The sequence below is a fragment of the Zeugodacus cucurbitae genome, chromosome 2 (assembly GCF_028554725.1).
Source record: "Zeugodacus cucurbitae isolate PBARC_wt_2022May chromosome 2, idZeuCucr1.2, whole genome shotgun sequence".
Taxonomy (NCBI): domain Eukaryota; kingdom Metazoa; phylum Arthropoda; class Insecta; order Diptera; family Tephritidae; genus Zeugodacus; species Zeugodacus cucurbitae.
Genome location: NC_071667.1, coordinates 57,823,665 through 57,849,923, shown reverse-complemented (window position 1 = coordinate 57,849,923; position 26,259 = coordinate 57,823,665). Strand labels below are relative to the sequence as shown.

At 34.6% G+C, this 26,259-nt stretch overlaps 1 protein-coding gene and 1 long non-coding RNA gene across 6 annotated transcripts in view; one reads left to right on the top strand and one right to left on the bottom strand.

Moving 5' to 3' along the window:
* Positions 1-1,744: 1,744 nt before the first annotated feature.
* LOC105214560 (aminopeptidase N) overlaps positions 1,745-26,259 on the bottom strand; it is a 134,840-nt gene continuing 110,325 nt past the window's right edge. For 3 of the 5 annotated variants that reach the window (XM_011188058.3, XM_029041876.2, XM_029041878.2), the window contains 10 exons: positions 12,028-12,199; positions 10,809-11,096; positions 7,616-7,978; positions 7,390-7,542; positions 6,998-7,315; positions 5,519-6,599; positions 5,268-5,458; positions 5,043-5,210; positions 4,811-4,954; positions 1,745-4,318 (listed from right to left, as the gene is read on the bottom strand). In XM_011188058.3, the coding sequence (XP_011186360.1) occupies positions 4,063-4,318; positions 4,811-4,954; positions 5,043-5,210; positions 5,268-5,458; positions 5,519-6,599; positions 6,998-7,315; positions 7,390-7,542; positions 7,616-7,978; positions 10,809-11,096; positions 12,028-12,199 (3,134 nt within the window). In that variant the 3' untranslated portion in view covers positions 1,745-4,062. Of the gene's footprint in view, positions 4,319-4,810; positions 4,955-5,042; positions 5,211-5,267; positions 5,459-5,518; positions 6,600-6,997; positions 7,316-7,389; positions 7,543-7,615; positions 7,979-10,808; positions 11,097-12,027; positions 12,200-20,158; positions 20,453-24,467; positions 24,489-26,259 lie in introns of all 5 variants that reach the window. The other 2 variants (XM_029041877.2, XM_054225247.1) reach the window with 2 other exon arrangements.
* LOC128919830 (uncharacterized) overlaps positions 26,067-26,259 on the top strand; it is a 33,325-nt gene continuing 33,132 nt past the window's right edge. The window contains exon 1 of the long non-coding RNA XR_008469964.1: positions 26,067-26,179. This is a non-coding gene — a long non-coding RNA (uncharacterized LOC128919830). The remainder of the gene's footprint in view (positions 26,180-26,259) is intronic.

Below are 26,259 nucleotides of genomic sequence, written 5' to 3'. Positions count from 1 at the left end.
TGGTCAGACGGTTAATTTTACTATCTACTGCGATCAGAAGTGTCTAGAATTGGCCAACAGGAAGGGTGTAGTGTTCCACCAGGACAACGCCAAACCACACGTTTCATTGATGCCTTGTCAGAAGCTACGGGAGCTCGGATGGGAGGTTTTATCGCATCCACCATATAGCCCGGACATGGCGCCAAGTGATTACCACCTGTTGCTGTCAATGGCGAACGCCTTTGGTGGTGTGAAGTTGAACTCAAAAGAGGCTTGCGAAAACTGGCTGTCCTAGTTCTTCGCAAATCATTAGAGGGCTTCTACGAAGGGGGTATTATGAAGTTTCCGTCTAGATGGAATCGAACGAAACGAACACTTTTTATAAAGCATTGAATAAAGAGTCAAAATGATCATGATGACGAGACGAGTTGAAATCTGGATGCCTGTCTGTTCGTCTGTCCGTGCAACGGATAACTTGAGTAAACATAACGATATCTTCACGAAACTTGATACACATGTTCCTTGGTACATAATATTTTATTGACATTCTAATGACACAGATGAAAAATGGGTGAAATCGGTTCACATCCACGCCTGCTACCCATATATCTCAATTTTGAATTCCATCTGATTCCTTCACTTTATAATATATACATTACGAACCAATGAAGACAGCGAAATAAAACTTTACACAACTACTGTATTTGAGGCGTGGCATCACTTGTGAAAAAATTGTCGAAATCGGACCCCGGATATCGAATATGAAGAACTCAGTGAATAAGGGCAATTTTTAACGAAAATATCGGTAAACCTCTCAGATATTTAAATGTAATCCAGAGGAAATTTTTTCTTCTGATAGTGTGTCCAAAAAAGGTTAAAATCGGTTCATAACTTCCCCTAGCTCCCATATACACGATATATGATGCTTTCCGTTATTCTATTGGACCTAATGCCGAATATTTGTGTTTCAAATTGTGTTATCTTTAAAAAATTACATTAATGAATTGCGAGAGTATAAAATGTCCGGTTGGACCCGAATTTAGCTTGTCCTTACTTGTTTCGATAATATTTGTTAGATGTGGTATTCACTAGCTAATTTCTACTGGACGAAGAGGAATGTTAAAAATATCGTATTAAAACAATTAAAACCTTTCCGATCAGATTAGGAAAGTGTTTGACCATAGAAAATTTCGTAGTACCTATAAAAATCTTTATTTAGAGTTACAAGACGAAATATCTCCTGTTATCAAACAAACAGTCAGCGCATTCGCGTCTTGGCTTCCACGTCAGTCATAACTTCGAAGTCGTAGATAATTTTGTATACCTGGGAACCAGCATCAATCATGTTGTACGGATGGATGAAAACACTCCAGCTCTGAAAGTGTTCGATGCAGTAATCGCTGTGGGAAGCCACGGAAGAGGACGACCTCCACTCCGATGGAAGGATCAAGTGGAAAGTTCACATGGTGTTTCCAGTTGGCGCCAAAAAGCAAAAAGGAGAAACGAGTGGCGCGCTCTGGTGGATTCGGCTATAATCGCTTAAAACGGTTCCTACGCCAAATATATAGTTACTATGGAAGATTGACAGTTCGTGTCGTTTATGACATAACGTGTCGTAATATTATACAATTTGCTTGCCACGAAGTATTCCTAACCCAGAATACATTAACCTAACCTCACCAACATCTATTAATGAAGTCGCTGATGAGCGTCTTGCCAGTTCCAGTTCTTTTCTTAACTCAATGCTATTCAAAACTCAAATTGGTTTTATTTTTAATATATTACATTATATTTTATTTATTTCATCATTTATTCAATTACACAATAAATCTCTGATTGATAATGAAGCAATTATGAACTTTCATTTAATACAACAATTTCTGCACGAAAACATTTACGCTTAACTCAACTAAATTAATTACTAATTTAGTGTGTCTATGAAAGACCGAAAGTGCAAAAGTTGAAATACTTGTATATATGTATATTTTTGGTGTCTGATTTCTACATACAAATTGTATTTACTCTTCAATTTTTATTATAATTTTTCGGCATTTTAATTTGTATACATGTGCACGTATGTCTTTCAAAAAATATGCAAGAAAGGTCTTGAAATTAATTTAGCAAAAAATATTTTACTCCTTTAATATTCAATGTACAAATACACACAAGTATGTGTATGTATGCATGTATATATGTGTGTGTGTAAATGGCATAAATGGCTATGTATGCGCATAAGGACACTGCGATCTAAGGCTTAATTCATATAATGGCTATCTTAAGTGACTATTACGCACACGTACGGCATACACTCATGTGCTGTAAATGTGCATAGTATTTTTAATTGAAAAATATATTTATTTTTTTTGCCAATTTTAATTATATGTAATATATTTTTTTTTGTATTTACAATAGAAGTTTGTAAAAAAAATCAAAAATTTAAAGCGATGGATGGCTGTTGGCTTTCAAATGTATTCAAAATATATTTTGCTAATATTTTATGTAATTTTTGTTGTAATATTTTTTTAAATTATATTTTTGTGTGTTGTTATGAATTTTAATATTTACTTTGTTTCTATTTTTTTTAGGTTTTTCAACCGGTAAGTATGCAACATGAATTCGTAAATGTTTTAATAAAATAGTTCTTCTTCTTTTGTTGTTATTATTATTTATTTTCATTTTCATTTTCATTTTTATTTTTTATAATTATTATTTATAATTATGCTTAAACTTAACGCTAAAATCGTGCTTCTGGCTAAAGTTTTAGTTTTTAGTAAAATAGTTTATTTCTTTTTGTATTTTATATATCTTACAGACATACATACATGTATGTATGGCTGCATTTCAACATAGGAACATCACTACAATTATTAAATTTAATTGTTTAAATTTTCTTTAAATTGTAATGTGATTATAAGAGTAGACATAACTAATTTAATTTACAGTTTAATTGGTATACAAAATTGTTAAAAATATATGTATGTTACATAATAGTGACCTGATGTTTTTTGACATTTTTAAATATAAAAAAAAAATTAAATATTTTCCTATACTTGATGTGCATGTATGTATAACTGTAAGTGTTTAAGTATTACAGTGTAGTAATTATAAGTATTTATAAGTAAATAGTGTGTTATTATGTGGTAGTGTCGTTATATATTTAAATCGTTCGTGTACATATATATATATATTATTGTATAATATATGTCTGTGTTAGTGTTTTCTATAATAAACGCGCCATTTTCTGAAGATTTACAAACAATTTCAATACTTTTCATAAGCATATTTACAAATTGACAAATTTTCAAATGCGCAGGGTTTCCGGTGACCCCTCTAAATGCCGCTTAATTTTGAATTTTTTTCACACATTAAACACTGATTGTTTTAACATTTAAATTCTTATTGTATACTGGCGCGCTGCTTTTTAAGTAGTACATTTTTTTTGTTTTTGTTACATAAGCAAATAAATAAAAAGAAATACTAAAAATATCATCTTACAAGGCAAAACAAAAAAAAAATTAAAAATAATAATAATAAATTATAATTTAAAAAAATATGACAAATACTCGTTGCTTTTGTGCTTAACAAAATTCACATTACTTTTACATCGCTTTCTTCTTTAGTTAAAAGTTGGCTTCATTTCCTCAGCAGAGGAACTCTCACTTATACAAATATATCACTTTGTTGGCAAAACAACATATTATTACAAAATAGAATTTTCAAATTGTGTGCTTAAAATACAAAAGTTCTATGTCAATACGAATTTCTGTTAACCGTCAATTGCTTGCTGTTGTGTTGCGAAATTTAAAGCTCCTCCTTTGTATTCCTCTTCCCAATACAATAGGTTTGACGCTTAGACTAATTGATAAACTAGCTTATATTAGAATGAAAATGAGAAGATTTGAATTTTCACACAATTTTTTAGTGGCATCCAGCCTGCTTCATACGCACTCCACGCTCTATCAAACACAATACGCACGCATAACTCTCCAGCTCATTTTCTTAAACAATTTCAAAGCATTATTCTTGCATTTCTGCCTTTTCCATTTCTCCTTCTTCCTCTTTAACGCCGTACTTTCTCATTACTTAAAATATATTTATATGAAATTCGCTGACTATCGCTTCCAGGAAGTCCTTCAGTTGATAGTAAGAATGCTCACGCCAATAAATGTTGTTGTTCACCTGCTCCATAGCCAAACCAATGGCTTCTTCAACTGCTGTCAGTCCCAGTTTGCGTGCACGATCGGCAAATTGCTGCAGCTGTTCTTTGTGGTATTCCTTATTCATGTAGGTGGTTATCGATTTGATCATTTCGTTGAGCGTGGAGAAGCCGTCACCGAAGCTAGAAATGTAGGGAGAGGATTGTAATTAACTTAGATTCTCCCAAAAAGAAAATAGTCACAAATCACAGTCCGTATTATAGAATTCGCAAAGAAACTATTGACAATATCGAATACAATTATTGAGCTTGATACCGATTACTCATTTACTAGATGCGCCTAAAGGTATACTTCGAAAATCTGAAAATCGCTGTGAAGATAACATTGATCTTTACAGTGTGTGTTAATTTTACATAGTATGTTAACATGTTAAGCGAATGCTGATCAGACGTAAACGAATAATAGATATTGACTAATATATAGGAAAAATATGTTAAAACTATATGAAAGACACAGAATTTAAATCCCTAATATAACAATAAAATTCCCGAATTATTTGGAAATTGCTGTCGAGTTCACAGTTTTTGGCCGAATGAGAATCGGAGATATTTCTATAACCGAACCTAACCTAACATACTTAATGAGATTTCATTCCTAATAAATATACAACTTACTATTCAGCGATTTCCTTGATTTTCGATTGCAGAAAATCGAATGCAATCTCGTAACCGATTGGATTCTCAGCAACGGCACGGAAAGCGCGAGCGCCATCCTGTTTCAAAATACCCGATGTTGGATCGATAGTCATATTTAGATATCTACAAGAGAATTTTATATATTAATTAAATTAATATAAATTATATAATTTGTATAGCTTATTCAAATAACTGTTGAACCGTTACATACTTGGAGAGTAGCCATGGTTTTGTGGTGCAGCCCAAAGAGGTCAAGATCTGCTCCTTCTCGGATGCGCTTGTGGTGCGTTTATATTGCTTGTAGGCAAAGTACCATTCCTGGAAGGAGCCTTCAGCGAGCGACGTGCAATAAATAATCGGTTTCAGATTTGGCTTAATGCTGTAGAGAGAAAAAATTGTATAATCTCATTCATGAAATACTTCAAAGCAAACTTACCGATTCAGCTTAGGATCTGCCATCCACTCGCGATACTTCCGGTGCGCTGGCATTGTACAGCGATCGTAGTTGAATTTGCATGCGAGACGCGCAATATTGGCGCGATGTTGTAGTTGTATGTGCGATTCATTGTCCGGTTCATTCAAGCCGTAACGATCAAAGGCAGGACGTACAATGAATTTCATAAAGGCCTGTAGGAAATAGGTTGTGATAATTTTTTGAAACTCTAAAAATGAAGACGTGCTACTCACTCTGAATGTCTCATAGGCAGGCTCGCGATGCAGCATGTGTATGATATAAGTGAGTCCACGTTGCGTTGCGCGCCACAGTAGCTCGTCATCGGTGGCCGTGAAGATCTCCATCAGGAAGGTGAGCGGTATGTCGTAGGTTAAATATTCGGCTTGTGCCAAATGCAAGGCATCATCCAAAAGTTGCGCACGTGTGATGCGCGGCAGCGTGGTGAATTTCTTCTTCAACGCCAACCAAGAGGCCATATCATAATTGACGCGATAGTAACCCTGACGATTCAAATTCACATACACCACATTATCCGTATTATTCTCCGAGGTGAAAGCATCGCTTATGGTAATCTGGCGATCAGTCTCCAACATCCAATGTGTGGGTATATTATCGCCTTTACGCAACTCATCCGTTTCGAAGGTGATCGGTATAACAAAACGACTGTCATCCGACATATTTCGCGATGGCAACATATAACGTTCTTGTGTCAACACTAAATCAGCACCGAGGCGCTCTACCATTACAACGGGATAGCCAGGCTTCGTTATCCACGAATCCATAACGGTTTTCACTTGTAGATTATCCGGCAGTGTCTTGTGTTCGTGCGCATGTTTTGTCATAAATTCCCACAACACATCACGATCGGCATTACCGTAAGCGTACGACTTCAGTAAATCTTGTGTTGCCGCACGGAAAGCTTCATCGCCCACGAAAGAACTCAACATACGCAAAAGTATGTTACCCTTTGAATAGGTAATCGGATCGAAGATGCGACGTATATCAGTGGTCGATTTCACATCGAAGGCAATAGAATGCGAACTATTGTCGGAATCATGTTGCATGGCATCACCGAATTCATAGATAGTGTAGGTGTCCATAATTTGGAATTCGGGACGTATTGTATTCAGCGCCAAGTAGCTCATGTAGCAGGCAAAGCCTTCCTTCAGCCAAAGATCATCCCACCATTTCGGTGTTACCAAATTGCCAAACCACTGATGCGCCAATTCGTGTGCGACAATCTGTGCAACGTGTTCCATATGCTCAGACGAGGAAGCGCGATCAAGATCTTCGGGCACGAGTAAAGCGGAATCTCTGAAAGTTTATAAAGCATATATTTTGAAATCATCCTTTATATCAAGGTACTACAGTGGATTTGAATATAGGACTCCCAAGTGTGAGATGTATTTTGACTTAGATAAATTCTTCTAATATATTTTTCTTGGAAGTTGGAAGTTAACAAACGAAATCGGTGAATTTTTACCGACCTCTAAATCGAATTTAAGTTTCTAACTAAATTAAGTCGGATAAGTTCGAAAAGAGGACTTTTGCAAACTTGAGCTAGCAGAAAATTAAATAATACGATTTAGCGGACTAGAAGAAGAGGTTAAAATGCGAACTAACATTAGATACACTCTAGAATGTTTCTGCCTTTTAGATATGTTCCGAAAAAGACTAGATGATGCTGAGCTTTCATAACATCCGTCACTTACCTGAATGTAATCAGTCCCCAATTTTCCATAGCACTAAAACCAAAATCTGGTATCGACACCATATCGATTTTCGCCAAACGATTCTTTATGCCGAAATACTCTTCGTAGTAGGGCAGGAACTTTCGCAGCATTGAATAGGCATAATTGGTCATTTCAGTATTTTCGGGACGTGTCCAAATCTCGACGCGTGGCACTAAGTTTGCATCCAAGTCGGAGTAATGCGATTTCACCAAATTGGAAACGATAAAGGCGAAACTGTAAATAGGCATCTTCGGTGATGTTACGAAATCATCGCGCGTAAAGCCTGGACGGTGAATACTAAAAATAATGAAGGTTCAAAATATTTGGATTACATATATAACAATGATTTTTTACGAAAATGTGAAACCTACGAGCTACGATAGAGATGCATATTGGACAAAGCCATGCCTAATTTATTATCGCGTATAATACTGATGGTAAAGTTCGCCTTCATGTCCGGACGATCGAAGCAAGGGAATGCGCGACGTGCGTCAACCGGCGAAAATTGCGTGCTGACCATCCATCTGTCGTGAAAATAATTTGAAGAGATGTATAATATATATGTTATTAATTTATTAAAAAGTGAAGTGAACTTACTCAATTTTGTTGGTTTCCAAATTCGTATAGCTTGTTCGGTACACACCCTGTAGCGTGTCGGTTATCTGACTGACAAAATCCATGCTCACAATCAACTTGACATCGTGCTCATCCTCAATACCCTTATTGATGGCCACCACAAAAGTTGAGTTGTTCTCGCCATATTTACCATCGAAATCCAATTCGATTTCATCGCTTGCGGAGACATTGCTGGACGAACGTATGACGCGCACATTCGATATGGAAATATTGTGTACATCAAGTATAATCGGAAGCAAAGTGGGGATATTGGCGTCGCGTTGTACCTCAATGGCAATGCTACCATTGTTGGAGGCGGTGCGAATGTTGGGCTCAATTAGAATGCTGGAATGTGGAAAAAGTATAGAATTTAAATGATTTTGAGTCGAAAATTTGTGAGTTTTAAAGGAGTGTAAAATGAAATGAAGGCAATATTTTATTATTGTAAAAGGAAAGTGTTCAGTGAATTAATAGTTCTAATTTCCAACTTATCTCCCTTATACCTAAATCTAACCACTGAAGAGAACTTTCTTGTTGTATTGAAATGTTTTTGTAAATTTTTAACAGGTTGTGGTCACCATAGAATATATAGGCGATATTGATGAGAAGCTTGTAAGCGTTGTTGAGAATTTTCGATTAAAATCGAAAACTTGGAGTGTGATGAATCGAACGAACAACTGGATTAACTCGTATAAAGTGGTTTAAACTAATATAGTTACAAAATAAAGAGTGCATGTAAAGATTAAGAGCTACAGAACATATTATTATACAACTACTTATTAAATAGAACAAAACTAATACCAAAATTTGAAATTTTTTTAATTTTAGATGATTTTGAAATTTCATAAATATAGCAACCTCAATCCAATTCATAAAAATTTAAGTACACATGTATTTGGTTCATAAAAATATATCAATTAGTTTAACTCAGTTCCTGAGAAAACCTAAACACCTACAACAACAAATGGCTCATAAATCAATATAATCAATGACACCTAATAAACAATCGCCGATATAGAAATATATACATACATATGTGCTTTTCAATCGCATGTTCACAATAATGACAACGGTCATTAAATATAGAATCTTTTGTTATTGGAAGCTTTGAAAACCCACAGCGTTGCATGTGATCATCAATTGAATGCAACACAATACTCGATAGAGTCATAGGAAACACCAGGCGCCACTGCTAACAATAAAATTGCAAATTTGCAACAGTGGTGGTAACGGATTTTAATTAAACATTCAATTAACGTTTGCGTGAATTGTCAGCAATCGTCATGAGGTGTACAGTAATATGCAAATGTTTCGTACATTATTACAATGTTATTTATTGCAATTTGTATAATATATATATACATACGAGCAAATAGAAATTTTTATATTAAAAAATTTAGCTTATGTATATATCGTGCCGCCCTCGTATATATCATACCAAAATGCTTGCGCCGCTAAGCCATCATTAGTTGCAACTTCTTACTGTCAGTGGCGCTTTTAGCTAATTAAGTCAATTACTAAGCGCGCTCAATGTCGAAAATAAAATGCAATCAGTGAAGTGTCTAAATACAACGTTTGAGTGGAGTGGAACGCGTCCAACATCTGTCGCTGTCAGCTGTCAGTTTAGATAAAGAAAACTTCTACACATCCTGTTGCAAAATTTATGGGATCATTCTTTCGGTAACACCGTTAATACTGTTTTAGTCGAGTTAAGTTAAGGCAGGTCTTTATAACAAAGAAATTGTCTTTAACCTAGGTTCTTACCTATATTACGTATTTATGTACTTAGATTAGGTACTATAACGAGACTCGAAGAAAGTGCAAACTACGATAACTCAACTTGTTTTAGTTCACTAAATTAAACATATAAGAATTCTATATGGAACCCCGATCTAATCATCCATACAATAATAGTAGAGCTAACCATTCGAGATCCACCGACTGACAGCCAGAGTAAGATTGAACGAGTATCCATCATTATTTTGAAGCCTAAGGCGATTGCTGGGATAATAAATAAAAACTATTTACGGTTAGGAAAACTTTCTGTATACTCTTACATTGGAAACTTTCATTTCAGTCCCATGTTCTAACCAGAAAGTGTCCGTTTAGCTAAAATACATTTGACACAAAACTCGTTCAATACTAGATTTCAATAATATTGATGATATTTAATTGAAATAATTGCTATAATTTTTTCTAAGCAATCTTTTAGACAACCGCTCATTGAAATAATTATCATCAACCAATTTGATTGAGAGCGATCAGACGTTAGTAACGGCACATGACGCGTTGACTAACCGCTATTACATAGAGTACGTCACACGTGTCGCACACACCCATTCGACTTCAAACCAGATGTCATTCCCGTCCGATAGTTGTTATTTTTGCAATTTTCTGATTGCTTTCGCATTGCAACAACAACAAATTGTATAGGAAAGCCGCACGATCAAGACAGTGCTGCGCCTCTAACCCGATCAATGATCAGCGTTCAGCAATGTACGATCAGCAGGCGAACGCGCAAAGTCAACACGTTTGAGTGACAATCGTTTTCCTGCGCACGCTTTGAAATAATTGCTGTAAACCAGGAAATGCAACATTCTCCCAGCCTGCGCTGGACTGCACTTTAAAGATTCTATCAAATTTCTATAAATTCAAAAATTCTATATGTTACAAACGATATGATTTATGGATCTTTGTAATTTAGCGAAGAAAAGAAGATGAAAGGGAGGCATATGCTTATTGGAGAAATTTATTTAATAAAGACTTAGGTTTACTTAGCGATTCAAAAAACTTTTTTTCGATTGTTTTTTATTTAACGAATTCTTTTAATTTTTTATAATTTAACACATGTCACCCATAAAAATTATTGTTTTTGTTTTCTTGGAATTTTTCGCTAGTATTTATGAAATGTTTAAACAACTGCAATTTGAGCAAACAAACTCTCTTATCTGGAACATTACTACCTGTTTATCATTCTCAATTTCTTACAAATAATGATGTCATATATAAAGTATGGAATTTTAAAGATAAATAAGGTTAAAATAAATAGTGTGATTAAATTGCACTTTCGCATTATTAAATTAATAAATTAATAAAAAATGCCTAGTTAATTAATAAATAAAAAATTTAACGAAATTGAAAAAATTTAATTTTGATCAAGACTCATGTCACTTACTTGTAATGCAGCGGTCTCCAACCGTCGTGCAGCTGTAATTTCCTATCGGCTGCTTTACTCTTATCTGTGCCGAGTATGTCATGCTCTGGCGGTATGCTGATGTCACCGATTGGCGCGATTGGTGCGATTGGCGGTGTGGTGCCATATTTCGCGTTGGGACTGGCGGTAGGTGGTGCCATGCCAAGCATGCTAGCCGTCGCCACGGGTGTCTTGTTAAATTGTGGACCGTTCGAGTTGGAGGACAGAGCCAAAGGTGGCGAGTTCTTATTTGAATTGCCATTGAGACAGCTGGAAGGAGAGAAAATAAATAATTTAATATAGAAAAAATTTAATTTTTTGAAGGATTGCTATTGAGATGATAAGGTTAAAACAGTTTGTGATACGTTCTCTAACTTCAAATCTAGTCTCTAGTCTCTAGTATCTTTATTAGCCTATAGTCTCTAGTATCTTTATTATCATCTATCTGTTTGAAATTATATATGATTACAGTTGTTACCAATAGCCACCCATTTCACCCATTTATTTACACTTTCTCTTCTTTTTCTATAATTGACTATTGATATTTGTTCACCGGAAACAATATTTTTTGCATCCTTTATTGAACGATGAAAGGTGATCTAAAATGTGGGTTACTTGATTGAATTTACTTTTGCATACCCACAACTTACAACCCTATCAATAGCATAAAACTGAAATGAAACTAAAACCACCCTCATCCCTAACCAACAAAACAATAAATCGAAAAAGTGACTAACCTTAAATGTCATAAATTGTACAATCGAGGTTACAACTTAATTAAATAGAAAGGACAACAAAAAAAAAATGAAAAAATGCGTCAAAACGTTTTAGTTAACTGTATGTAAAACCGTATCCTAAACACACCCTAGAAATCCTATTTGACTTGGATTATTGTAATGATGTAAATTTTCATTTCTCACACCTTTCTGTTCTTTCTTTTGTTGATACACTATACTGTATACATATTTGATCCTATAGAGTCATAAATGGGTGTTGCAGCAGTGATTGTTGCGGTCACGTGTTATGGAATTGTAAAATAGCAAACTACAAATAGTTCACACGAATCGCGTGTGATTCGAATTGATTGTCTCTGTAATTGATATTCAGCAAACCGCAATGAAAAACAACAAAAACCGCGCTATACATTTGCATGCGTTGTAAAGTGTTGTGTATTGATTGATTTTGCGTTTGCGTTACTCACCTAGGTGTTTTCACGGCGTTCGCTGTCAAGAAATATGTTATGAGTATGGTAAAGATGAGCGCCACAAGCGTCACAATCGCCGTGAAGAATACGCATGTTCTGGTCACGTAAATACCCGATGGTGGACCGTTGAATACATATTTTTGTCCATTTTTTGTTTTCAGTTGACCACCTAGAAGAGGAATTACAATAGAATATTAGAATATTTATTGAGATTGTCCTTTGAAGGAAGCTAAATTTGGTCTATATTGACTTATGTTATATATGTATACTTTTATAAATAGCAACTTCTTCGAATCAAATTCTTCATATATTTATTAACTTTAGAAAAAACTGTTATTACTTAAATATGAAAGGGGTTTTCAATAGGGACACTACAAAAGTAGACCGATAAGGACAGCAAACGACTCCGTATTTTTCCCCGCTCTTTTGATATTTCTCTTCAGTAAGGTGTGCCATTTCATCATGGAAAGATATATGATCCAAAACGAGTCGAAATTATTAAAATTTACTAACGAAATTCGGAGTCAGTCACCTCAACTTTAAAAGCGCTACGTCCAATTTATGGTCTGGCTGAATGGCTTTGTCAATAAGCAAAATATGCGTTATTGATCAGGCAGCAATCCACATATACTCCATGCGTCACCATTGCATCCCGAAAAAATTACGGTTTGGTGAGGTTTATGGTCCGGTGGCGTCATTGGGCCGTACTTCTTCCGTGATAATCAAGACCGGCACGTTACTATGAATGGGAACCACTACCGCTCAATGATAACCGAGTCTATGGTCTATAACAACAAGCCAGCGATGATTGATGAACTTCCTACGAATATCAAACGTGAAATTGCTGCAGTATCGGCCGAATTAAGCTTGACAACCGTCCAAAATTGGGTTCAGCGTCTGGACTTCTGCAAGCGTGTCCGTGGTGGCCATGCAAAAGAAATCGAGTTCCATACATAATTGTATCGAATGTACTTTCACAATTTGAACAATACCAGATACGAATACAAACCCCGATAACTTTAAGAATCTACTGAATTTCTTTTAGTTTATGATTACTTCGAGAATTAGAAGAAAGGTTTTACGGAGTAAATTTCACTACTCTTCTCTGGTATACCAAAAAAATCTCTTATGGGAGCTCTTTGAAAACATTAGAAGAAATCAAGAACATTTTGAAAATCTTGATAGTACATGACATGTGATGAAACTAGGATCTATATAATTGCGAAATAAAACAACATTTTGGAGCTTATTGTTTCAAATGTGAAAATTCAAAAGAAAAGGCATCATTCTTAAGGAAATTTGGTATTTTGGTCTTGAGGCTGATGCAATTAAGGATCTATCAAAAATCACGAATGAACAGTTAACAATATAGATCACTAAAACAAAACCAATTATAGGTAGGTATAGTGGATGTCCATCGACGCACTTAGGCCTTCCTCTATCCTTTCATTGTCCTTTCTTGATTTTGCAAATTATAAACCAGTATTTGGAATAACTGATTACTTGAGAAGGAAGAAAGAGGAAATAACGTTTCAAGACCCAACAACCAATTTCAAGTAGTAAAGCTACCGACCCCGTAATATGACATGCTTCATACAAAAGATGAACGTAAAAGACCATTATCATCCTATACAATTATTTCCGCACCCTCCTTAACACAAATACTCCATATTACTATTAATTTACTTCTATAATATTCCAATTCCTCCCCTCACAAAGCAACCAACAATCAAACTAATCGGAAACTATCAAGTTTCACTTGGCAACTAAACTCTGAACTATAAATTATGCAATATTCCCTGGACACATTTAATTGCTGCTCAATCACTTTCAATTAAAACGTGTGCGAATAAATACAACTTCCATGTTGGCTGTCGATAAGGCGAGTATTGAAGGCGTTAAATATACGCAAATTAGTGCAAAATACTTCGCCGGCAACCGCAAAACCACATGTCACTCAGCATTGCCAGCAATTTAGCTAATTGCAGGAGGCATAAATGCCCATTTGGTGGGCCGCCAGCCGGGGCATTGCGCATAGTAGCAGCGCGCTTGCGTTGACTTTTCGGCCAGCAGCCACAGACAGGCCATTTTTCCCGTTATTGTAGCACGAACTCGTTGAGGCTGCTTAAATTGAATGCAGGAATGCGCAAGAGTGTGTCAAATACGCGCATGCGGCGCGAGAGACTGAATTGTTTAAATAGAATTTGTGGTTGAACGTTGACACTGCTAGCGTCTAATGATCGCCAGAGTGCTTTCAATTTGTGTAGAAAGTTTTCAATGAAAATAACTGACTATAGTTGGTGGAATCATAAAATTGATTAACCATTGTAACCATTAGTTAATGGGGCAACAAAAGCGTTAAAGTGATGGTTCACAAAGGTTTACTGCGTATTTTGAGCAAATGAGATTCTTTTAACTTTAACGACTTTAACGCACAGTACATTTAACATGTGTATAATATTTGGTACTGATTGTTTCTTGATTTTAGTGGCTTCAATATATAGTTCGGTTCAATAGACTTACATATTTTCTTTCTTTTGTGAGAACGTGACCAGCATACGAATTTCTATGCATTGAGTCACAACACTTTTATGAGCGCTCATCTAAATTTCACGCCACACGCCTGACGCTTTGAGCCAAAGTGAGATTTTGTACAATCAATAAAAATTCCAAGTAAATTCTAAGAATGGCGCTGCTCTTTTTCTTATTTATTTGACTTATTTTTTGTTTAAAATAAATTTAATATGCGAATTTGTATGTGCAACGTAAGTGTCAACTTATTTGCATTTTACGAAATTGGGTTAATGTATGCAAACCACAAAGAATCGACTGGCGTTGCCAAAGTGGCATCTAAAAAAGTTTAAAGAAATAAATTCCGCGAAAAAGAGTAGAAACTCACATTTCAGGAATGATACTTTTTTTTCTTATTTCAAGAGTATTTATTAAATCAATTTTGTCTATTGTATATACAAGACTTTCACAGATTTATAAACCTTGTTCCAAGCTTGGGGTTTACTTTTTTAATCGTGACATTTAGAATATTGCTTTTCTAACAATTATGTGGAGTCGATATTGGTTCGATCTCTTTTTCCAGATGACAAGTTCAATTAACAATATCGAAAACACTTTTGGATATTAGATTTTTTCTTTTATTTTATAATTTTTGGATTTGGATTTCAACTTTGAGTTTAATGGTTCTCTATAAAAACTTGTAAAGGGTTTTTCTAGGGACGCTACAAAAGTCCAACAACAAGTCGAAATTATTAAAATATAATACCGAAATTCGGGGTCAGTGGCCTCAACTTTAAGAGCGCTAAGTCCTACGTAGCGATGGGGCTCATTTCTGACTGAATGGCTTCTTCAATAAGCAAAATATCCGTATTGGTCATGCAGCAATCCACAAGTACTCCATGAGTCACCATTTGGTGCTGTTTATGGGCCGGCGTGGCAATATGTGGTTCCAACAGGACGGCGCCACAAGACACTCAGCGAATGTAAAAATCGATTTATTGAAAATCTAGTTTGGTGAACGTGTTATCTAACGAAATGGTCCAGTCAATTGGACGCCTAGGTCGTGCGATTTGAGGCCGTTAGACTATTTCCTGTGGGGCTACGTCAAGTCTATGGTCTACAACAACAAGCAATCGACGATTGATGAACTTCGTACGAATATCGAAAGTGAATTTGCAGCAGTATCGACCGATTTATGCTTGAAAACCGTCGAAAATTGGGTTTAGCGGCTGGACTTCTACAAACGTGCCCGTGGTAGCCATGCAAAAGATATCGAGTTCCATACATCATTTAATCATTTAATATCATTTAAAGTTTGAAATGTGCTATTACTTATAATTTTCCATATACTATATTATTTATAGTATATAGTACACAATTAACTTTCACATCAATGCCAACAAATCAAAGCTTTCCCTTGTGACTGCTTACTCAAAGGCTAATTTAAAATTTAATGCAGACCAATTTGAAAATCATAGCGACAGTGGACGCACCCAATAGCTTTTAGCTCACTTAAACATTAGGCTAAGTGCATAGTGGAGCATAGACAGCTCTGCAAACGTTTAGGCTTAGTCTGGGAAGAGCTTATTTTAGATATCAATATTTCTAAACTTTTCTACTCAAGACCCGACCATTTTTAATGGTGTTTAACTCAAGCCCAATACCGTAGAGCTTGACATTTAGTTAATGATCAAGTGGTATATGGTTATGGTAGATTTTGTGATTGATTACCAAATTGGATTGCTATAGTCAGTCACTTGTTAAGCCAGAAAACACTGTTATAAGTAGGTGTCATGTATCCACCAATCCATCCATCTTGCACTCGATTCCACTATGCACTTAGCCTTACCTACACGTCACTATCTATCTGGTCTGCTTCGTGTATTGGACATTTCTTTTATGCTGTCTGCCAGCTACCGAGGATAAAATGCGCTTTGATCTCTTGCAACTGCATTTACCTTCAGCAGCGAATAATAGAAATCACAAACCGCAGCAAAGTTTTCCAAAGAAATGCTGCAGACAGTGCGCGTTTGTGGTGCAACGTGTGTGTGGCATGCATTCATCGAAAATATATATGGTTGCACGCTAAATGTAAATGGTGAAGATCCGCTGATGCACTGCCAGCTGCACGTGTGCTTTCAACATATCAAAATGCCACAAAGCAAACAGGCGAAAAGAACGCGCATTTGATTGAATTCCTTTCTAATATAAAATGCTTTATTTCCAGCAGCTACCGACCGTCCGCACTTTTATTATTATTCAGTAGTGCGGGTTGGTGTTGTTGTTTACCGCAGGCATGTGAATTTATTAAAAATGTGTGTCTAATGCATTAATAAGGAATTTTGAGTTAGCATCTAAATGCTGTTTTAAGTTTATTTTATATACATATACGCGCGTGTGTTTATATTTTTCATTTCCATAAATGCATCGAAAATATAAACTAATAGCTGAGTAAGTGCTGAAGGTACTGAATTAGGTGTTGAGTTCCCTCTTGTATTGAATTAATTTTGTTTTTGTTTGGTTTCGAAAATATACTAATTACTGGAGTAATAGGGAGTTTAAATTTGAAAAAATGAAAGCAAACATTTTAAAAGCTTTTAGAATGCATGATTTATGTATATATGTATGTACATATATATATTTCAGATAGAAGCATACTCTGAAAGTTGGGGTTTCCAATGGAAAAATTAATGTATTAAAGATAATTCTACTTTGTCACAATCTGAGTGTTTTTAATTAGATTATGTTTGGATAAAATTTGGTTTAAATGGTTTAGGATATAGTTTTTTAATCACAGAATAATTTTTTTTACAACTTTGCTTCCACCGTTTTCCAATAGATGTCTCTAGGGTCAAGTACTGGTCGATTAAATCGTTTTATATCGATCTTGGACATTTGTGTCAACATTAACCCAACAATATATTTGTAGAGATCTGTTTGCATCCCAAACTTATTCTCAACTGAAAAAATTTCACTTTTGAGCCAAATTCTCGACATTTGCGGGAAACTTTGCTTTTTGCAATTTTAATTCCAAGAAAAGTGCGGCTGAGGCTCATCGAATGCTTTCGGATACGTACGGTGAGGCTGTCCTAAGTGAAAGAACATGTCGCGAAAGGTTTCAACGTTTTAAGAATGGTGATTATGAAGTCGAAGACTGGTGGTGGAAGTGAGAAGATTTTCGAAGATGCTGAATTGGAAGCATTACTCGACTGAAACCATCACAGGAGATCGATACCGAACGCAATTGATGCGTTTGAGCCGAGCACTAAAAGAAAAACGTCCACAGTACGAGGAAAGTCACGATAAAGTCATTCTCCAGCATGACAATGCTCGGCCTCACGTCGCAAAGGTGGTCAAAAAATAGTTGAAGATGCTGAAATGGGAGATCTTACCCCTCCCGTCGTATTCTCCAGACGTTGCTCCATTTGACTACCGCTTGTTCCGATCGATGGCACACGGTCTAGCTAACGAGCACTTCAGTTCTTATGAAGAAGTCAAAAATTGGATTGATACTTGGATCGACTCGAAAGATGAGGAGTTCTTTCGTCATTGAATACGCATGCTACCAGAAAGATGGTCAAAAGTAGTAGCTAGCGACGGCCAATATTTTGAATAACATTTTTGAACCGTTTTTATACAATAAAGCCTTAAATTTGCAAAACGGCGGGACCAAATTGTAGACCAGTAATTCTGTCCAACTTCAAGCTCAAATCAATTTGTTTATCGTTAGCTTAGCGTTATTTTCGAAAGCTTTTATTATGGCTTATATAAAATATATTTAAATTTTTCGATTTCGATCTATTCAATAATTCGACGTTGTCCTTACATATTCTATAATTCAGCTTTCAAACCTGAGTTTTGCACAATTGCAGAGATAATGTTTTAACATTTCTCCATTCTCTTTCCAAGATCAGTATTTTGCCGATCCTACATCGAGTATATAGAGAAAATATCGCAAAGATTACCCTTGCTTAATTGTAAATTTTATTGGGTTCAATCCTCAAAATAATCTCTTAAAGTTATTCAAATTTAAAATCAGTATTATTAGTGTTCGGATTTCTTTTATTCTCTCTAATAATGGTCTCTGCATAAAAGTCTGAGTTGTGCTTGATAGTTTGATCCATCAGTCTAGAAGTGAATTTGAATTATTTCAGAAAGAATAATAGGATTCCGTCCTTAATTTTGATATGTCGGTTTTGAGCTAACTAGCTCTTGAGGCAGTAGTCTGCTTTAGAGCCCAAAAAAACGTTTTTTTAGCAATTTTTTTGAAAGAGAAGGAAATGATTGCGGTAAACGGAATTTTAAGACGATAGTGTACTATATTTAAGGCTTAAAAAACAATATATATTATTAAAAAATATTGAAATTTTTTCAAAGTTGTAAGTATTTTTCTGGAGCACCTGGAGTCTGCACTTGTAAATCGGTGCCGTTGATGGAGGTCGTGCGATGCATCTGAAACAGTCGAACCAAATTTTTTTTTTTATTTTTATAAGTTTCTTTTCTTTATGAACTAAAAAAATACCGAAGAAGTTTGAAAAAAAAATCACTTTTTTAAGAAAAAGAATTGGCTTTAAGTTGCAAAACAAGTAGTTTAAATAATACTTTTGTCCAACTTTTTTATTTCAAATAGAAGAGAATTTAATACTGAAGCTAGATCACTTTGGTTTTTTTCGATCGGACATATATTCTTTTTGCTATCGCCGGCACCGTTTTCTAACACTTGTGAAAATGAAAACTCGAGAAAACGCGCTTTAAAGGTCTGCCTGAGCATTCGTAACTGCTCGACGCTCGGCCGTTAAAACTGCTCTAGCTTCGAAAATATGTCGAATTGGCCTCTGGAATTATAAAGACATATTCTTGGATAGGTTTGGAAGAGATTTAAAACAAAACAAAAAAATCGATTTTTTGAAGCCTGTAAAGCAGACTACTGCCTTAAAGCCGTCCCATATCTCACCTTGATTATGAGATTTGAGAGGTTTTCAGAAATGACGTTAACGTTTTCCTGAGCTCTCTGAAAAATATTATTTTCAGAACTCCAAAGAGAATTGATATACATATGTACGGTAAGAATCAGTTTACCGTTTGCTTATTTTTAAAGAGAAGTCTCTCTCTCTCTTTCGTAGTGATTTGGGAGAAGAATTGAAGTGGTGTTCGGTGTAATTGGATGATATTTTGATTTACGATAAACAAAGTAAATTCGAAAATGTATTTCGAGGTTAGCTGCCAGCATCATATCTTTAAACTATTTCATAATTATAAATGTGGTGACTTTCTCTGAATATCAAACGATATAATGAAAAAATTGCTTGTTTCAATAAAGAAATCTTCCAATGATAATTTAACATTATTTAATGTATTTTAACAAAGACGAAATTATCTAAGCTTAGGCTGTGGAATTTCAGTTAAATAAATATTAAAATGTATATATATTTCGTATTTATTGTTTAATAAAAAAATTGTGTTAGTTAAAAAAAAACAAAAAAAAATTAGCGAAAATACTTAAACATTTAAAAAATATTTCATCAAAATTATAAAAAACCTCGCTTTATTTTCGTAATTTATTTAAATACTTTTTTAATTATTTCTCCAATAACTTTCTTGCCAATTCCAAACATACCCGCAAATTTTTCCTTTGTTACATATTCAATATGAAAATGTTGTTTTAAATTTTTCACGCGATTATAATCGTAATTGCGCACTTTTTGCACAAGATCCTGCCAAGACGAAGCAATGCGATTCGTACGATATGAATTTGGTGATGCCAATGAGGGTGATGATGCATTTTTCATAGCTGATTGTTGTTGCTCTTGCAATTTTATTGGTGATAATTGTGTTGTTGCAAGTGATGGTGTTTGCTTAGCCGAAAATGGATTTTGAAATTTTGCCGAATGAGTATTGGAATTAATGATAGCTGAAAATAGTAGATGAAGATGAAGAAAGACATGTGTGTGAGGAATCAGTTTTTTTGTGTATGAATTTTTATGAGATCTGCCGAAGGGGTTAGTGGATTTTTGTTTTCGATAACAAATGCGTGCTGTTAGTATTTTGTAATTTTATTTTGGTAGTTTACAAGTTGTGGAAATGTAGAAATATAGCAATGTAGAGTGCATGTAAGAGTACGAGACAACGATTGAAAAATAATAAAATAAATATTGTTTTTTAGGTTAGCTCCGGCTTCTAACTATACTATTGACCACTTTGGAAATTTTTACATATTCCAAATGATCCAGAAGTTTTACAGTTCGTTTCTTTTACTCTCTTATTCTTGTATATTAAAATTAATTTCCTCAGATCGTCCAACATCAGCTTAAAGGAGACTTAAAACGAAGGTTGACTTATAGAATTAACTGTACTGACTGATGATGGCTTTGAAGAGTAAACTTCTTAAAACACAATGCCAACCATATAACCGTAAAAATATTGAAATCTCCAATTTTTGATCAAAATTTTGTTTTTACGCTTTTCGTGGAGTAAATAAAATTTATTTATTTTAGAAATCATGCATTAAATCTGAAACCGGAAAACAATAAGAGATTATAGCATTACTTTTCATCATATATAATATATTGAAAACAATTATCAGTTATTGAGATAAATCTTCTGCTAAACCCTGTCAAAATGTTAACCAGCTGCTAACGACTAAAATAACTAAGAGGCTTAAAATTGTAAAACAATGTATGACTAACAGCGAAAACCGCAAGCTGTGAGCTCACAGGCAATTCATAAGAAATAATTCGGCTAAATCGGCAATTCAAAACCAAAAGTTAAAGTTGAAAATCAAAACAAAATTGACCTTGAATTGGCTTAAACACATTTTCATAGAAGTTAAAGCCGCAACGCCCAAAAAAAGCAACAAAAATAACAAGAATATTGATTTATGTGCACTTTGTTATTGCGAAGAAACGTTTCAGATATGCATATATTTAATGAAAAAAAAATAAAATTATTGCGCTTAAATGAGTCAGAGATTTGAAGAAATAAATACAACAAAAAAAGAGAGATGATATCAAATACCGCCGATCGAAAAATCCAACGCCTCATTGATTTTGCAGCCGCAACGAACCGAATAAACGTTTAACCAAGCAACTACCTACGTATAAATATATTACAAAGCCGAAACTTAAAACAAAAAATATTAAAAAATAAAAAAAAATATTTTTACTTTTGGTTTCATGGTTATACTGGCTGCGCCAGCATTTGGGCATACAGTTCACAGTGCCATTCACCATTCAAGTTCAAAGTCAAGACGGTTTCCGTTTCTGGAAAGCAGACAAAGCGCAGTTTAAGTGGCACACAACAACACTTATGTACATGAGTAAAGCCGAACTAAAGGTCATTAAAAAATGTATGGGAAATGAGCTTCGTGGTAGTGATTCGCTGAGCTAATATAAAATGGCTCAGCATATTGCTTTTAGAATGCGAAATAAATAACCGCAGACTTATGTGTGAAGTATGTATGCGTGAAAAAACATGATAATCGTCTGCGCCGGCGCAATGGAAGAGTGTTCCATTTCAAGTTTCATAAGTTTGAAGATATGTATGCTTATGCAGATGCCTTTAGCCGAGTTTGTTATGGAGCAGACAACCATTTAGTAGTTCGATTGCTCGTAACTCGATATTATTTTTTAAAATTTGTTTAAAAATGCTCTCTCAGAGCAACTCAGAAAGCAATGTTGGATCTTTAAAATTCAACTTAAGAATGTAATTAAAAATTTAAGCAATATAAGAAGAGCTTTCCATAATGCGAAATCAAAGTTAGGCCCAAAATCTCTCGAGTCTAAATGCCACATAATTACATTTATATATTATTCATATAAAGAGGTGTTTTTGTACGATTTGTGGTGGCGCATAATTTAACCACGCACTAATGTAATTGAGATGATGACAAGACGACAAGATGTCTTGTAATGCAGTTCGTGACATTTGTGGAATTTATTACGATTGGAGAAGCGCCAAGAAGGTAACAGCATTGCTAACACGCGTATTAAGTTCCAAAACATTTAAGTACATATAATTTAAAAACCCACAGAATAGTCCGCAATCAATATTTACATACATACTACGGTAATACGAATACATAAAGGTAAAAAGTACGCTTGGAAATCGAACACCTTACTATAACGAGCGTCTGTCAACTCACAGTGCGCTCCTATTACAGTCGCAGCTCAAAGTCCTCACTGAAAATCGATCGTAAAGTTGTCTGTGCCGTCTACACTTTAGTTCAATGCACTAGCCTGTGACTCATTACATGCTGGCTAATGACTTAGTGCTGGGTAATTGCGCACGTCTTCGCCACTTTATTTGCTTACGATCAGTGATCGCCAATTACCCTGCACCTCGTTAGGGGCTCGTCTGTTTTGTGAGGGTATTGTGGTGTATCATTTCGAGCCCTCTTTGCAGTACCAATCATTCACCTATGTGTATATAAAGCAATTAATCGTATAGATATTTATTTCAAATATTTATGGTTCAACGGCCTTTGCTTAGTCGCGCGTAAGGTGATCAGCCGATAAGTTAGTGTCTCATGTTGCAAATAATTATAATTGCTTATTATGGGTATAGATTATTACATATTGTAACGAAACAAATTATGAATTTTGTGTAATGGAATGTACATATTTATTTTCCTAAAACAATCAATATCACTATCAACTTTTATCTTATACAAAAAAATGGAAATGTAATAGACCTTTCACCCATTGAAAGCCCTGTTCCGAATTCCTTTTAACTGTAAAATTACTTCGTTCGCATGAATGCAGTGAGGTTAGGGAGCAAGCCAGACACCAAAACTGCTTGAAGGAAGACGAAGGTGAATCATCCAAGCACTTCCTCCTTCAATGTCCAGCATTCGCCTGACTTAGGTTAAAACACCTTGGTAGACACATTTTCGGCGAACCCCGCGATGTGACTGGAATCGACATTAGTCGACTTGAGAACTCTATAATAGAGTTCAAGCGCTTTGTCGAATTATAAGGGTCTTAGCGATCCGTCGGGAATATTTGGGTGTCACAAAAGACTGTCGAAGCTGTCTAAGTGAGACTCACTGCAGTTACAGAGACGCCTCGAACTAACCTAACCTAATCTATTACTTCGTTCAGCCTTCGAAGGAACTCTAGTTAATGTTGATTTTGAGAGGTTTTAAGCTTTAAATGAATCATATGGTGTTAATATATGGTGTTCTTTAAGTTAATCGATTTTAAAGTTATGTGAAGTTTTGATAGGAAAATATATACGAAGTGTTCCCGAAACTACAATGCAATCGGCTCGTTCAAGGTATTCAAAGTAAAAAAATAACAAGAAAGTGAAATATAAGATATCTGAAAATCGCTTGTTTTTCAAATAATTCAATAGTAGAATAAAAATAGTACCAAAATTCAAATGATATTTGAAATAACATTATGAAAACAACCCTGAAGGAAAGTGTCTTCAACAATGACAAACGCTTCTTAAATATCTACATGCCATAGGTGCTCCACCTCTCACTCTTTCTAGTGATAACAGAGAATGAATTCTTATCAAGTTATAAATATATGCATACTTATTACAACGAAAGTGCTAAACAACAATAAAAACATTACAATAATACATTACATTAGTGGTTTTAGTGCGGTAGGAACTCAGCATAACCCGGGGGGAAATACATTTAATATTTTAAAGTGTGACCTAAAGTTGTTCTACGGTATAATATAAGTATGTGCAATTCTTCTAAAGGGTCGTAATTCTCTTTTAACCATTAAAGTTTGCAAATAAAGAATTATATGTATTGAAAATGCATACTTGAACTGTGCTTTGGCATGCATATCATACAGAACCATTACAATTTGTCCTCTTTTATATGCTTCATTACGAATTTAATTTACTTGAAAACAAAAACGTATATTGTTTCTCAGCAAGAATGCAAATGCGAGCGCAAATATTGTACTTACATACGGTTGGAATTTGTGGGACTGAAATAGAGAAAAATAAAGTTTTGCAAACTGAACTACTTTTATTCACTATTTTTTATGAATTACATTGTAAAGATTTCGATTTATAAAAAAAATGAGTTTGCTGCGGGCTTTATATGTACATATGTAGCATACAAATAAATTAATTGGTGGCATTGGCGGCTTGAAAAGTGCAACAAGTGAACTAAAAAGTTTTTATAAAGATTTTAAGATTATTTTTAGAAGCGAAATGTAAGAATTACATAACCTCATACTTCATCTAGCATTTCACTGAATCATTTTGTATCCAAAATTTAAAAAAGATATTAAGTAAAAGTAGCGAATGCAAAACTATTTTAGAAAAATACTAATTTTATAAGAATTCAATTTGTGAAAGGCAAAACTATAGCATTAAAACACTTCAAACGTTTACAATATAAATTTTCAATGCTAAATTTAATGTGAACTTTTGTGCGGATACTTTGTGCATACCTTTAGCTGTGTGCCAGGCGCCAGGCCCACGTTTATTTTTACCATTTAAGTGCAGTTAAATTAATTTTTATGCGCTTTTCGTGCATCCAAGTGAAATTGAAATGAAGCGAACAGAAAAAGTCGATTGTAAAACGTAAAAGTAAATTCAATCAATTGATTGACAAATGGCATTTGCCCCTTTAACACCGCACAACATTTGACGGCAGCGGAATGCGAATGGGCGACTGGGACAATGAGTTAATCACGTTGTAGACACGAATATGTGCGATAATGTATTTGTTTTTGGGCGTTACATTTGTTCGATGTTCAATTGATTGACAATTGCAATTTTTCCGTTTTCCTAAGTGTAATATAAGCCTTTGCATAACATTCTATTCTTATGTTAAGCCACTGCACAGCTTGCCGATAGACACATCACCTGTACAATAACTTCTCTTTCCAGTCCCAAAGCACAAAGCTGTTAATAGAGTTACTTCTACAAAATAATTTACAACAAAACTCACTTTAAACAAATATTATGCTAAAGGTTTTGCAAAAACATTTAACTTTACATCAACTTTTACAGAAAATCTTAATTTTATGCAATTCTAAATCTCTTGGTTTTCCGAGTTTTTTCAACACACGAGTCAGTAATAAATGCAAAATATTTCAAATGACAGCGGAAACAGGACAAAGCAATTTAAAAAAATAGTGTTGCCGGTGTATGGAAAAAATTATTATATATTACCAAAAGTTTTGAGTAATAGATATGTTTTATACCAACATAAACAAGTAAATATTTTATAAAATTGCATTAAAAATCTAATTTATTCAACTTACATCATAATTAACATAAATTATTTACTTAAAACATTGTATGTATTTCCTAAACTTTACATCCCAACACTATTGTGAATGGCACAAACATCATCCAATACAATACAAACACAACAATATGCAATGTCCCGTTTCCGCCGCCATTTCAACTGACGTGCAAAAATTTCGGACGCGTTTGTGAAAAATTTGTGAAAATTGTGATTTTTAGCATAAATATCGAATTAGATTAGTGTTTTATAGTAAAAAACAATGAAGTAAATGCATTTGCGTGAAAATATATGAATATTGCATGTCGAAGAAAAAACTTCCGAGTGTTATTGTGCGTAAAAGTCTTATGAAAGTCTAGGGCTCCTTACAAAAATAGCTATTTAACAGTTTGATTTTCAACATTAACTTTACAGAAGGTGAGTTGTTTTAATAAGAAAATTTGTGTTTGAAAAGGTTTCATATGAATGTTTGTGCAGAGCAGCGTGCTGGCGACAGC